The following is a 15,774-nucleotide window of genomic DNA, read 5'->3' on the forward strand; positions in this document are numbered from 1 at the left end:
ACAAAAAAGCCTTGTGTTGATTTATTTGTTTTCCACAGCTATTGACTCGATTTTCTTTCCTGATTACAAAAGGAAGTGCTCCATTTTTAATATTATTACTCTTACTTTCACTACACGGAGCTGTTCTGTAATGGCCATCAGAGCATCCTAATGTTGTGGTTGAATGTAAAGTCCTGGCTTTCTGTATTAAACAGGTCACACTGCTTATTGGAGGGTACTGCTGTTCTGTTAGTTGAAATGAGGAGTTTTACCAGCATATGAAGGATTGCTGTCATTGTATGCAGAAAAAAAAAATACTCTTTGCTTCAGCATCAGACCTTTCAGCTGTTGTTGTTTGCAGGAGTTGTTTAGTGTGAATATGATTTAAAAACAACAGAGACACAGTATGGATGTAGCCGGATGGTTTTTCGCCAGCAGTTTGTGGAACAGCTAGCAGAATATTATTATTGTTGTATTTTAAAAGCTTCCTCTGGACTTGAAATTTTAGAAAAATTAACTTAGTGCTTTTCAGGGGGGATACTAATCTAATATGTAGATATGAGTTAAAGTAATATGTGCTTATATGCAAGTCCAATATGCCACAGAGGAACTTGCATATCTGCAGGATTTGCAAATCTATACATAAAGCACATGCTGTTTAAGTCCAAGTCAAATACTTTGTCAAATTTTCCTCAGGAGCATTTGCATGCAAAAGAAGTTTCACTCAACAGGGTTTTGCAGCTTTATGAAGCATACATTACATTTCCAAAACTGGGGCTTGTGCAAAGTATAGTACGCAAACGCAGTTCTTCAGACATCAGAGTTGCTTACAAAAATAGTTCATGCTCTTTCAGATAGAGGATGTTGAAAAATGGTTTGCAAGTGAGATTTGCATGTATCAGAAGTAAATGGGTATAGGCTTAGGGAGACTTCCATAAATCATGACCGAATTTAGGTACTTTTTAGTATATTAATGTTATTGTAAGAGTGTTTACAATTAACAGCAGACAGGGAAATATTGCATTTGTGGGGTGGCTGGGCAGTAAGAATTTTTTTCCCTCTGTTTTATTAACCCTAATGATTGCTTTGCCAATTTATCTGATAAAGTGAGTGATGATGCTTTTTGCACATTGCTCATCTAATGTTGTGATTCTATGCAGGTGATGTTAAACAGGAGCCAGGCATGTACCGTGAGGGACCCACATATCAACGGCGAGGCTCACTTCAGCTGTGGCAGTTCTTGGTAGCTCTTCTTGATGACCCATCAAACTCTCACTTCATAGCGTGGACTGGCCGAGGCATGGAATTCAAACTGATTGAGCCGGAGGAGGTGGGTTAGACGGACAGCATGCCCTGACACCCACTGCCCCATCCTGCAAATTTAATAGTGCTCCTTTGAATGTAGGCCTTACTTTCCTTCAATATTTTGCTTCAGTAGCACTTTAGAAGGGTGACAGAAGAGTCTGGCAAGGGAAGTCCTTCAATTAGAAGTGTGGTTAAGCACAGACTTGATTTCTTAGTCCCGCAAAATAATAAAAATATTGCAAGTACTAGAGTTAAAAAATATTCAGCATTAATTGTGGGGTCCAGATTTTTCAGAACCACTTGATGGATAGAGCTGTGTTCCAAAATCCTTTGAAAACTTTTCCCTGAATAGTCTTTCAACACCAAATATTCTTTAGTGTGAAGATGTGGGAGCTTGGAACTTTTACGCTGTAGAGTGAAAGACCCCAAGTTTGACAGATGGCAAAGGAGGAGGTTAAGATTGTTAGGCAGTAAAATCCCATTAAAATCATATAAATCCCCCTCTTTTTAGAGTATTCTTCAGAGTCTTCCTGCTTATCTGTATCGTTAGCTTGTTTAGTGCAGTCCTAGATCCTAGGCTTGCAAACACTCATGTGCATGCACAGCTCTCCTGAACCATGAAGGACTTGTGGTGCTGATAAAATTACTTGTATTCATGCATATTTTCCGAAGCATGACTTAGTTCACATGTGTGATAAAGAGGAATAAACTGAACATTTTATTACATAAACTTTTTTGGACTAGGTAACATAATCTATCCTGTGTTCTGAACAGCCATGGAAACTTGGAAAATCTGGTGTGCATGAATTTTACTGTAATACTGATGTGGATGATTTGATTAGGGTCATCAGAAAGCAGTATCATGTCTGGTTTACTTTTTTGCCCTTTTTACAGGGTTGGGTAATAGAGGAGAGGGTAGCAAATTTCCCATCAGGATCCCTTCCGAGTTAGAGATGAGTAGGAAGATTCGGGGGTGTAAAGCTGCTTTTGCGTTCCTCCAGCTATTTCTGCTGTTTGCTATCCATCTGCTGGCATAAGCAATCTGAAAGCTTTCTTGCATGTAAGTTACATCGTCTGCCAACAGCCCTAAGGGGGTGATAGAGTAGTTGGGGTTGGCAACAGGACTGATATCCCTTTCCGTCCCGACACGGTCTGTCTGAGGGGCAGGTTGGTGCACGGACCCGTGTGCTGGCTCTCATCTGAGCATCCCCTGCACTAGTGATAGGCACCATGGCAGACTGTGGCATTGTGCATCTGAGATTGTATGCATTTGAGGATTTGCCCACAGAACAGTCTTAGTCAAATTGATACCGAAACTTTGCTGGCAAGCCTGCAGCTTTAGCAAGCTACCCGGCTTCTTAGTTGTGTGACCTGGCCCAGAACAGAGTGAAATCTTTGGAAAGGCTTTTGTTTGATTTTGGTGCATGAGGTATCTAATTCTTTCCCCTGCCCCGATCTTGCTATTTTTTTGCCCTCTTAGTTTTGTCTTGTCTTTAATATATGTGCAAAGTTTTTCAAGATTGAAGAGATTTATTAAAAAATGGTTTCTAGCAGATCGTGTAAAAACATTATAGATTTTATTAGCTAATGAAGGGAAAGTAGCAAAACAAACCCCTAAGCTTTCCTTGTTCTGTAATGCCTTGAAGAATTGGATATTCTGGTTTAAGTTAACCAGTTCATCTGCTTGTCTGACTTTGTAGCAGTTGCTTTGTGTTTCTGAGCAGCACAGCATCCAAGATCTGGCAGAGGCAGGCGGCTTGAAACCTGCCTCACTCTTGTGTGCTCATAGGGAGTACAAAGGAGCCTAAGTTGTTTTCATATGAATGTCAGAGATCTGACAGAAACTGTCAATTAAAATAAGAATAGCCTATGGGAAGTTGCATGCTTCTGTTGGTTGCCAAGTGTAAATTGAAGGCAAGTCAAAGAGCCTGTTAGTTCAGCTGCAGCAGGTTAGGATGTTAATGACATGACCTTTCCATCCCATCCCTTTCTGGAGGTTTATGCCTTTGCAGAAAGGGTGACAACAAAAATGAATATGTATCAGCTCATTGAGCACCGTAGTTCATTCAGAAAGTAGATAGCTCTGAATTATGGAGGCTAAGAATCGGGTGTAGGTCCATTTATTTAGCCTTGTTACAGGGACAACAACCTTCAGCAGGAAGGTGGGGTGGAAGGCTAGAAGCCTGAATCCCTTTCACAGAACAAGACTTGCTAAATGCTGTGCAGCTCAGTGACAGGAAGACTTGCTTACCAAGACTTCTGGACCTCCTTGTTTATGTCAAAATACCACACAATATGTTCTCAACCATTATTTTGTTGTAGTTATCTTTGCTGTATATTTATTTATTCTGCAAGCCTGTTATGTTGGGGACTTTTAGGACTCTGATTAATGCAGAAAAAAACTTGGTAGGAATAAACAAAGAGTAATGTAGGCATGTGTTATAAAGATGAATAGGCGAATCAAGGTTACGCATCTAGGCCAAATCTACAGCTGGAATAAATTGACGTGATTGGAGGTATGTTTCAATACAGCTGTAACATGGCTGAAGCTAGCAGAGCTGTGATAATTTACATAAGCCTGCAAATCCACACCACTGAAAGGAAATAATGCTTTCAAAAGAAATTTTAAAAATTATTGTCCAGATGGAGATCAAAGTCATGGATTTTGCTGCTGTTTAGTCTCCTTCGATTCTCAGTGCTGCATGTCATCTATGGCTTGCATCAAAAGGCTCCAGACACCTATGGGAAAGTTTCACAGAGCAGTGTGCAGGGAAGCTGCTTGGCTGATCTCTCCTTCTTCCAGAGCTGTATGCATATGCACCTCTCAAATACTTTTATAAAATGTACTTTAAAGAGTTCATCAGCTCTGACTTTTTTTCCCTTTGGTGACATGATACTCATTTGTACAGCCAGTAATTGAAATGTCACCAACAGCCAATTATAATTTCAGGTGGGGAAGAAGCAGTTAAGCTCTTTAAACAAAAGGTCTCTTTGTCCAGAACTACCTTTGGCAATAAAAGAGGAAACGTAAAGGCAAGTAGAAATCATAAGTCAGAGCAGAAGGCATATTGTTCTCTATGGAATGGCTTCACGAGTTGCTTGCAACTCCCTTTTTATTATTATCTTTTAAGGGAAATTATACAACTGCAACTATGAAATTTCTGTCCCACTCTTCATACTACCATATAGTTCTTCCAAGCAATTACCCTGTCTCCTCTGATTATTCGTTTTCTTTGATGAAGTAATATTTAAGACTGGGAGTTGGCTTTTGACTTGTATCTCCTAATAATCTCAATATTGCTGTCATTCCAAGTACAGTCTGTATTAGTTCATGAACTAAGTGTGTATGCATGTGTGCTTAATGTAACTTAGTGTTCTGGCAGCAAGGAAAATACAGGAACAGTACAATTATCCAACAGTATGAAACTAAAGAAAAGTTTTAATCTGCCATGAAATTTTTGTGGTGAAACTTCATAAATATTTTTCATGTATTATCTCTTCATATGGCTTTATTTTTTCATTGGTTTTCTTTATTAAAAGCAAACCAAAAAATCCCCAACCCTCCACCACATTTGCAAATAAGTAAGTCTACTTCAAGTTTAATGCACGACTGTGTGTCCAATTAAAAATCATAGTAGTACGTGGGAAATTCAGGTCATGGCAACCTTTTCTCTTGTGTTTATTCGTTGCGCCTGCAGGGTTCCCCCACTTCCATCCCCCAAATAAAGTATCTGATGATAAGATCTGCTTGTTAAATGCATTTAACAAATCAATGCTAATCCATTTTTGTGGCAGGTGGCGCGTCGCTGGGGGATTCAGAAAAATAGGCCAGCTATGAACTATGATAAACTTAGCCGATCACTTCGCTATTATTATGAAAAGGGAATCATGCAAAAGGTGAGTAGCTAGTTTTGTATTCAGTTTCACCAGTGTTGTATGTTAATCCATAAGTCAGTTTATGAGGAGTACTTGTAACTGCATTGCTTAGGTAGGTTTTTCATCTATTTAGGCAAATACTAAGCTTTTTCACCTACCAGGCCCAGTATATTCATCAAGATATTTTTTTCTTAGGTAAAAAATGTCTGGTTTTAGTTCACACAATGCACGTCATGATGATAGGGAAAGAGGTAACATTCAAAAATATCCAAAAGAGCTTCCTGGCACCTGGGAAAGGCAAACAGTAGAGTACGGTATGAATAATGTTTTACAGACCTAAATTAGCTGCCCAGCACTTAGGTACTTTGGTAAGTGCAAGATAGGGGAGAAAAATGATATCTATTAACATACCAAATACTTTAATATTTTACCAATAGGGTTGTAATAATACCATTTTTAAGTGGAATTTAATATTTTATAATAGGCTGAATTATGAGAAATATTTAACAATAATTTATATATAACAGTCTGGTCTTGCTGACAGTATTCAAACCGTCCTTCTGCTGTGGGTTGCTGATTTACATGTACATTTTTAAATCTTGCTAGGTAGTACTATGTAGATCGACTGAGAAATCAATAGGAGACACCTGTCTTCTGCATCTACAAAACTGGCAGGTCTGATCAAAGATTCTAATGAATACCTTGTGCCGTAAAACTTGCTCCATATCTTTTCATATTAGTTTTCTGACCTGCGATGACTAACATGTTTGAACCTGCCATTTGCCAATTCCATGAATGGAAACAATGCTCTCGGCTCAAGTTACTAAGCAACTATTCCAGTAGGTTTTGTGAAGTCTCAGTTTGGAGTGGCCTGTTACGAGTTCTCTGGCTTTGATTATGGGGTCGTTGTCGTGCTCTCGCTTTTCACTGTCCAGGAGTAAACTTGGACAACAGTCTGGGCTGGTGTTGGCTTGCGGTACTTCAGTAGCCTCATCCATTTTTGTGTGTCACATAACTGTGCACTGAGTCTTTGTGAAGTGGACTGGAGGCTGGGTCCGGTCGAGGAGAAGCAGAAACACTTGATTTTGCTGGGCGGTGGTTCAAGCAGAGGAGTTCCTTGTTGCAGGCTACAGCTCAGCTGCGTAGGCAATTGTGCCAGCACAAAGGCAAGAAAAAAGAGTGAAAAATGTTGAAAAGGTGGGAACGGGAATACCATCAGGCTGATAATGCTGCCCAACCCACACATCCATTTAATATGGGAAGTTTACAAGTACTTCTGACAGCTAACTTGCTACTTGTTAGCCTACTACTTTATTATCTACAAGAACGTATTTAATACATATTTTAAAAGCCAGTTTGGATACTTATTTTGCTGACATAGCAATGTTTGAGGTTTGCCCTGGGATCACCCTATCTGGCCAGTTAGTGTATGTTAAAAACTAATGGCGGTTGTAGATTAATAGCAGGTTTCTTTACCGCAAGATTTACATGCGGATTTTTTCCCCTTTTGTTTTAAGTTAAGCAATTGTAACAGGTTATGCAAATGCCCAATTGCTGAATGCAGCCTTCAGTCTGTCAAACTTGCTGACATTAATTGGATGAAAAAAATTCCACTGCAGATGTAGCCTCTACCTAAACTGTACAGTATTTATAGAATAAATAAGCTGAAAATTTAAGGAGATGCTTCAGACTATTTTGCACCCATAAAAATAGAGTTAAGTTTGTAACACTTTTGCCACCTTCCAGTGCCATGCTAGCTGGAGTTGCAAGAAGCAGACAATACGAACTTTATTTTAAAATATTTTAAATAAACTGTGAGCGTGCAACATGGTTCATATTTTTTTTTAATGTCATTCTTTAAATAAGGTGCTTGAGAAGACACTATATTGACTTTTTTTTTTTTTTTTTAAATAAGACAATGATTCTGTATCTCTTTTATCATTCTTTAGCTTTTAGGAAGATGAAGCACAGATATTTAATGCAAATTCTGAATAAGGGAAAATTTCAGGATCTTTGGCGAAATTGCCCCTCCATAAGCAAATCCAGATGTCCCAGCTTTGCATGAGCAGTTGCTAAGTACATATTAGCCTGCGTATTTGCTTAAGCTGTCCCTGTACAATCAACATGCCCTATAACTAAGTGCTTTTATACTTAAGTATGAATCAATCTGCGTAAAGCGAAATTCAGATCTCTATCATGTAATGTGATTCTTTTTTCCACTTTGCACACAGAGTGTTGGACTTAGTCATTTTATTTTGCCGCTGTAGTGACAATTTGTTTGCATTTTCCAATAAGAACAGTTCCATTTGTGGTTAAATATAGGAAACAATCACAAACAAGTGTTTAGCAGTAAAATACCTAGTCCATCTTCCAGCAGAATGCCACATGTGGCAAAATCAAGAGCGTTCTGCAGTCTGCCGCTGCAGATCGCTGTTGTCTCTGCTAGGTCATTGCCTTACCAGTTCTGCTGCCTCATCACTAATTGTGTAGCAAAGGTGAGTTCTTCCCGAGGCTGTTGAATTTGGCGTTGCAAAACCACGAGGCCTTACACTGCACCTTTTCCCCTTTTTCTCCCTTCTGTTGTCCGAAGGTGGCTGGAGAAAGATACGTCTACAAGTTTGTTTGCGACCCTGAAGCGCTTTTCTCCATGGCTTTTCCAGACAACCAGCGCCCCTTGCTGAAGACTGACATGGAGCGCCACATCAATGAGGAGGACACTGTGCCTCTGTCCCACTTCGATGAGAGCATGGTCTACATGCAGGACGGTGGCTGCTGCAACACCCACCCCTATAACGAAGGCTATGTCTATTAACAACACTGACAGTGAAGGGGATGTTTCCCCCCTCCCTTAGGCTTCTCCTCTTTCACAAGACCCAGAGGAAAGCTGAATCGACTTCAGTTTGTTTTTTAAATAGTACACTAAAAGGGGCTTTCCTGTTGCATTACTCCTATGGTCTGCCATGGACAGCGCACTTTATTTGAAAGGGGAGGGTTGGAACCTAAACGTTATTCTGTGTAACAGGAAGAAAAGGGTGGGTTTGCTTTTTACTTAAGTTTGGGAAGGGAACATACAGGTTTTAAGTACAAAAAAAGCTATATCATGTCTGTTTTGTTTCATATCAGCATAAGATATTGTACATTTTCTCTGGGTATCCGTAGTACAGTTAATTCTCATTGTGCAGAATAACCACTTGATGATGGTATCAGCACAGCATGCCTAGGGCATTTGTTTCTTGGCATTCTTAATTGTCTTTCTGCAGTTATAAAAAGAGAAGCAAAGCATATACCACAGCATTTAATTTAGAAGCTTGCAGTGGCAGACCTTGCACCTTGCCTCTGAAAACAACCAGATATCTTCAGGTTTTTCTTTTTTTTTTTTTTTTTTATTTTTATTTTTATTTTTATTTTTGGTATGGCCTCAAAAAAAAAAAAAATCTTGTTTAATGATAGAGTGGTCATAAGTACAGTGACCAAGCCGCAAAATCCCTGACTTCAGGCTGCAAGCCCATTGCTGTATCTGGTGCCATGTTGCTTTACGTATATGGCTCATGCTATGGCTTGGATCTTTCAAGATCCATTTGAGGGTAGTAAATACAGGTGGTAGGCTTTCTGATGATCATGTCAGCATTAAATGCAGGATCGTGATTGGGAGGGAGAAAACATTTTGTATCCTTCCATTTCCTTTGGTACATAAATAAGTTATTTAATCAATAGGAATTAACTGTACTAAGTCACATATCTAATTATGCTGTTTAGACACAGCAAGCACTCCTTGAGAAAAATATCCAATACACTAAATAGGTACTTTAGTAATTTTTAGACACGGTACCCATTAATATGCATTTAAACCTTTTACTGCTGTGTTATGTTGATAACATATATAAATACTAGATAATGCTAATGCTTCTGCTGCTGTCTTTTTCTGTAATATTCTCTTTGATGCTGAATTTACTATGACCATTTATAAGCAATGCTGTAACTACAGGTAGCATTTCAGGACAAAATAGATGACTTGAACCATTTATTGCTTAGAAATTAGCTTACGCCATAGCTGTGCTATAAGCAGCTTTTATGCGCATCCACAAATGACTAGTAAGCTTCAGCTTGCTAAGGAAAACTCTGCAGAACCTTTTGTAATTTTCGGTGGAACGGAGACTTAGACGAACTGTCAAAGAATACCATGAAGTCGCTGTATGACGTTGTAGTGCTGGCACTGATGTTACCAATCGACTTGTTTTGGACACTAAATGTAAATGTGATCAGATATGCTCAGAAGACAATTTAAATTTTGAGGGGGGGGTTTTGTTGTTATTTTTCAAATTGTTTTATTTTTTGAGAGGGATAATCTTGAACACAAGCCACACATGCTATTCTGTATGTAAAATGGAGAAAAAAAAAAAAAAAAAGCCCTGATGAAACCCCAAAAGTTTTAAATATTTATGAGCACCTTTTCTGAAATATAGTATTTCCTAGCTTGAAGGGAGGGAGAGGGGGTAAGATCTGGATTTCTTTTTTTCCCAGTGAAATTTAAATAGGTGTTATATGGAGTACCTCATTTTCCGTTATTACTGAGAAGCAGAAGGAAAATGAATGCACAGCCATAAACCAACAAGAATAATTTTTATCATAATGGATGGATTTCTAAGAAGACAATCCTAGGTGTGGGTTAATTTTCCATCCTCTGTCAGTTAAGACACTAGTTAAGGTATAAATATTTTATTATGTAATTAATCAAAAGTAAAGAAGTAGTGGTCACTAGAAACCACAGGTGCATAAAAAACATTTGGGCAGGTATTTAATTTACTCAAACCCATAAAACAACATATTTTATGGGAGTGTATATATGCCTTAATATGTCACCTAATCCTGTCATCCTTAAATCTCAATGGCACTTAAATTTTAGGTGATCAACCCAGAATCAGAAGTCTAAAATTGCAGAATTAGCAAGAAGGAAAGGGAAAAGGTTGATTAAGAATGTTTAAAAAAAAAAATGTGGTTTCCATTGAAATAAGGTTCAAATGAAACATGCTTTGATGAAAAGTCCTTGGATTGGTTTTGGTTCTTTAATGTCAGCACGGAGCGCCTCTTGCCTGTGGCAGGATGTGAGTGTTTGGGAAAGGGGTTGGACAAAAAAGGAAAAAAAAGAAAAAAAAAAAAAAAAGGAAAAAAAAGCATCAAATGTGTAATATTTAAGAAGAAATATATATATATATCTGTATACGGTAGTGACTCACTGAACAAAACAAGCAATCAGACCAACATTACATGATCTCTCAGCAGAAGATATGAAAGTCTTTCACTGAACTGATTAACCCTTTTTAAATTGTACCTAAGAGGTTTATTTAAAGTCTGTTTTTATTCCACTTTTTGGTTTGTTTGTTTTTTTTTTTTTTTTCCTTTGTTTGGGGTTTCAGGTAGAATAATAAATCTGGCAGCTGATTTCTGCAAGATTGTTGTGTATTGGATTCATAAGCATTTGGACTGGAGAGGCCCCTGCAGTAAGGTTCATCTTTTGGAAGAGGAGATGATGGTCTGTTCCCAGTGCCTAGAATGGCTTCCTGCAAAATGTAACCAAAAGAGGGAAGTGAGGAGTATGTACAATTCATGTGTATGTATATATGATTTATAGCCAGGAGTTAGATTGCCAAAGCATCGTATTTGACTGACAAAAGGGAAGAGGATGGTCTATGTAAATTTAGAGAAGGATTGATTCCAACTAAGAACATGTACACATTTTCACAGAACATTTTAATGCCCTACTGAATTTGAATGTGGGGTGTTTGGGGTTGAAGTGGGGCTGCTGGTTTTTCATTTGGTTGGTCGGGATTTTCTTGGTTTTATTTTCAAGCTCTGCCACAAGTAGAGGGAAAACAGAAGCTTCCCCTCTATTTATAGGAGGAGCTGTAACGGTGTTAGCTTGTGCATGTTTGCATGTGCATCATTTTGCTGGCCAGAGCAGTGGGGAGCCCAGGTTAGTGCTACTAAATTGAGGTAAATCCAGGAGGCATCACTGCAAGACCCACATACGGTGATGCGGCTGTAGGTGCTCAGGTTTCCTCTGCTGTGACAGTGCAGTTGCACCGGGAGCTGAACGGAGGTGAAACTAGATAAGGACTTGGCAGATCCCCTCAGAATCCATTTGAGAGTTAAGATTACAGGTTTAAGGCAACGCACAAATTTTGCTTTAGGGATATGACTTTCCATGACAGAGAGCCTAAGCCCTTTCCAAGGTCACACCAGTCTAACTTTCTGACACCAGCTATGGTGCAAAGCTTAGCGTTACATGCTCTGAAAGCATGAACTTCAAATACTTGTCAGACCAAATCTGCCTGCTTTATTTACAGTTGGCTGCTGTGGTAACTAGGGGAAATTGAGATACAGGAACATTAAGGATCATTTTTTCAGTAATTCCCTGTGAAGAGACCTTTGCTCAGAATCTTTTTGCCTTTGGGAATCTCTGGTACCTGCGACTATTCACCAGGGATTAGTGCTTTAAACTTGCTGCCCTTGACATCTTGACTGGTTTGGGCTGCAAGTCCACCTTCACAGGACAATATAATCTAGTAAATATTTTTGCCTTGTTTGTGGTTTTTTGTTTGTTTGATTTTTAATAGCAGGAAACAGATCAATGTTTGCAAAAGGTATTATGAGCAAATCTTTAAATTGTTAATGACTACTTTCTCTTCTGAAGAGCATTAGCTTCGGTTCATGTACTACAGGTAATAGCACCCATGAACAGCCCTATTCAGTGCTTACATTAATAGCACTGAGGATCTTTCCAAATAATCTCCTTCAAAGATGTTTTGGGAGTCTAATTAATATGGTATTTTACACCCCAAGAATCATCACTCTGAAATACCCCACTTGGATCTATCTGTAAGAGCCTAGGAGATTAATTTCTCAGTTCTCTTTGCTGGTTGGTTGGGGGTTTGTTGTTGTGGGTTTTTGGTTTTGGTTTGGTTTTTTTTTTTTTTTTTTTTTGGTTGTTTTTTTTTTTATCTGAGGCTACTCTGCTTGGAAGGGTGGTAGCAGCTGGGAGCAGGTACCTGTGCCTCAGAAATTTCAAAGTCCCTTGCATTTTGCTAAGTTGACAGGCTGAGAACTGGAGCATCTGCAATACATAACTGAGCCCTGCCCTCCTTGTTCTCTTACGGAAGAGGGAACTGTAGTTCATTGTCTTCTGTTGCTTCTGCTACAAGAATGGTAATCTCTGGCAGAGCAGGTGGATGCAAAGCTATGGGCAGTAGCATTTTAAAACTATAAGACTACACAGAGGATATCTATCAGATCCCTAAGAATCATAAATGCATAAGCAAAGCACTGTACCTTACCACTCAACTTTCACGACTGCGTAGGTAGGTAAAGTTAACTTCATCTTTTACTTCAGGAGGTTGAAATATTGGTTTCCCCCCTGAACACCAATTTAATTTCTGTAGGAAGGAAATATCTGTGCCATCTTCTTATGTAATAGTCTGAAAATGGCTATGAAGAGTCTCTTTGACATTTTCCGAAGGAACTATTTTTGAGTGAAAATGACACAACAAACATCACCAAAAGAAGGGGTAAATAAGCTCCAAGAACGTATCCATACATTATGTTCTCCAAAACGATAGCGTTATTTGCCCTGGAAATGTATCATGTCTTTAATACTGCTGCAGTATTATCCTTATTACGTACTTTCATTGGACCATAAATACACAGCATACCCTGAAGTGTTTTTTTTTTTTTTAAAACGAGCTTCCGGCTGCTAATAGAGGTTACAGGGAGGTACTCCTGAGGCAGGGTCACAATCAAGCATTTTGATCTGGCAAACCATAATTCCATGTCTTTGCTCTTGCAAAGCTCCGTGGGCGTTTCTGCCCATGTCCATGCCTTTTAGTTGCACAGTAGAGGTAATTACAACCATTGGTTAGAGGGTTTTTTTGTTGTTGTTACTTTGTGAGTAGCTATGATTTGTTTTTCAGAAAAAGTCTCTATATATCTCTTTTCACACTCCAGGTAATCAGGTAGTTGTTACTTGAGGTCCAAAATAGCGTTTTTGCTGTGTAATCCACAGTACAGGCTATGGCAGTTCCTTGCTGCTGCCCTAAAAAGGAAAGAGTAGAGGAGATTTCAGTTTTCTTTCTCCCTCCCTTCTGTGATAGGACCCAGCTGATCTATCTGAAGATAGTTTAAACCAATTCTTTGTTCACCCTCATGATATTTTGGTGAACAGTGTGCTCGTTAGTTAGTACAGTGGCACTTTATAGAAGCTTAGGTACAGAGAGTCGAGTGTTTCAGATGTACTGCAGAGGGCTTGCTAAGGTGGCTTTCAGTCAGAGCCTTGCATGGGGAGTGGCATATGGCTACACGACCTAAATAGAAGCAGAAGGAGGTGTTTCTTGCAGAGGTGCCAGCTCCTCAGAGCTTGAGACGTTTGCTGAAATACGCAGTTAAGGCTGCTATGTGGCCGGCTGGGGTGAACCTACCCTGGAAGACGTGGCAAAGTGCTGTGTGCATGTAGAAAGCCAGAGAGTATGATCCCATTGTACTTGGGTGAGGCACAGAGATGGGAAAAAGTCTGTCAGGGGCAGTCTGGCCCTACCAACTAGCTAATCCAGAGCTGATTAGTACATGAAGGAGGAGGTTATATGACCAATACGGTAAATCACAGAGATAATAGTTTGAAAGACATGCTGCAAGAGAATCAAAAGAAATTATGGAAAGTAATAAGCTCTTTAAACACCACTGTTTTTTTTAAGACCCCAGTGCTTGTGGGAGTGCTTCAGGAAAAGGAAGAGAGAAAGTAAAACACAGAAAGGGACAATAATATTAGATGAGAACAACAGGAGTCAAATCATGAACTGCATTAGGGGACCTGGAAGATTGCAGTCGTTTAGATAAGGAAGGGACTAAGATAAGTACAGAGTCAGTAAACTAAGATAAGAGCAAGAGAGAGAAGGTAATTGGAGGCAGTGCACTTTGTGGTCAATGGGCCAAATGTGTTAGGCTAACAGAGCTACACCAAGGATGTGTTTGGCCCCAGTAGTATATCCCCAAGGACAGGAATATCAGAACTGACTTTGGAGTGATTGTTGATAATTTAGTGAAACCATCTGCACAGTGTTTGGTAGCTGTTAAGAGAGCAAGCGATATTGGAGTGCAGAGAGTGTTCTGGGCTATAAATGTAGTAACTTTATTGTCCCACTATATTTAAAAAAAAAATAAAAATAAAAATAAAAATGCCTTACAGGATAATGGGTATGATTTTGAGTTGATGTAAATCAGCTTGATTTCCTCCAAGCCAGCTAAATAGCTCTATGCTAATAGAGTCTGGCCTGTTTTTAGTAATATGTATGCCCATCTAGTATGGTATATACATACAGGACACTTTTACTTGTTAGAGTATTCAGAAAGATACACAAATGATTGAGACCTGGGGCATAACATGAGACCAATAATAAAAGATGAAATTAAACAAAAACGTGTGTCTTCAGAATTCTATCGATGTAGCCAACTCGTTCCAATTTTGCATAAAGCTCTCTGCTGGAGCTCTATATATCCCTTTAATTCTTCCAGTGGTATATTCTGACCAGTGCTGGCAGACTGTGCTAGAGTCCCTGCTATACATATGGCTCAGCATTGGTCTCTGCAAAGCTGGCTTGAATTTGCAGGGTCAGGCTGCCTTTCCAGCTGTTCATGAAGATCATGTGGACATTTAGAAGTCTTACGGAGTGCACTAAGATTCCAGCCATTCTTGGGACTAGCAAATATCAGGTATGTTGCAGATTTAGCCACAAAGGCTAGACTTTCAAAGAAATTTCAGCCACTGCTCTGCTCCATATTACAAGCCTCTGTGAGCCCAGCCATAAGTATTTAGTATATCTAAGGGCCTCCACAAAATCTTTCAAAAGCTGCTCTGCTGAACCAGGTCTCCTCTGCTTCCTGCAGGAATGAAATGTAGGAGAGACAAAATGAGTGAAGACCTAGATCTGCCTCTACAGAGAAATAAAATAAAGAACACTTTCGTATTATTATTTTAGAGTTTCAGCGTGACACTGCAGGAGGGAGTTCATAGGAGCTGAGGCAGTCAAACATTTCCTTGGAGCCCAGAATAGATGCCTACACCCAGAAAGGGACTGAGTGTTTTTTGCAGTGCATACATGTGCCTACTCAGCATTCAAACTCATGGATTTGGTTTTTGGTGTTTAATTCTTTGTAATACGTAGGGAAATATTCTGCTCAGTAACAAGTTTTCTTTTAGACTCTCTAATGCTTTACTTTATGGTAAGTAAAGTTTCTTTGTGAATCTAGCCTTAATGACTGAAGAAGCACTGCCACGTGAGAAAAAGGATAATTCTTGGAACTGTGCAATCCATTAAACTGAGTAGTTTCTGTGATCATGATCTAGTCTTGGGTAAGTGATGTAGCTTGACTGTGTCAAAACCAGACCTTGAACCTCAACTTGGCTTATTAATGCTTTATGCCAGCTAAATGCCAGGAAAGCAACTCTACACAATGCGTAATCTTCTCGTGTCTTTCGACCACTTCTGCAGTTCTGATCCCTACATCTAATGTTATGGGAGACCTAGAAAGATACTGAAAGATGTCATAAGCATAAGCAAGGCAATCAAA

The 15,774-nt window shown here is 39.2% G+C and overlaps 1 protein-coding gene across 5 annotated transcripts in view; it reads left to right on the top strand.

Moving 5' to 3' along the window:
- Positions 1–14,623, top strand: part of ETV1 (ETS variant transcription factor 1) — a 71,027-nt gene extending 56,404 nt beyond the window's left edge. For 4 of the 5 annotated variants that reach the window (XM_032991611.2, XM_032991615.2, XM_032991613.2 and 1 more), the window contains 3 exons: positions 1,140–1,309; positions 5,080–5,181; positions 7,751–14,623. In XM_032991611.2, the coding sequence (XP_032847502.1) occupies positions 1,140–1,309; positions 5,080–5,181; positions 7,751–7,972 (494 nt within the window). In that variant the 3' untranslated portion in view covers positions 7,973–14,623. The remainder of the gene's footprint in view (positions 1–1,139; positions 1,310–5,079; positions 5,182–7,750) is intronic. The other variant, XM_032991617.2, reaches the window with a different exon arrangement.
- Positions 14,624–15,774: the final 1,151 nt, after the last annotated feature.

Source organism: Tyto alba, unplaced genomic scaffold, assembly GCF_018691265.1.
Source record: "Tyto alba isolate M040663 unplaced genomic scaffold, T.alba_DEE_v4.0 Super-Scaffold_38, whole genome shotgun sequence".
NCBI lineage: Eukaryota > Metazoa > Chordata > Aves > Strigiformes > Tytonidae > Tyto > Tyto alba.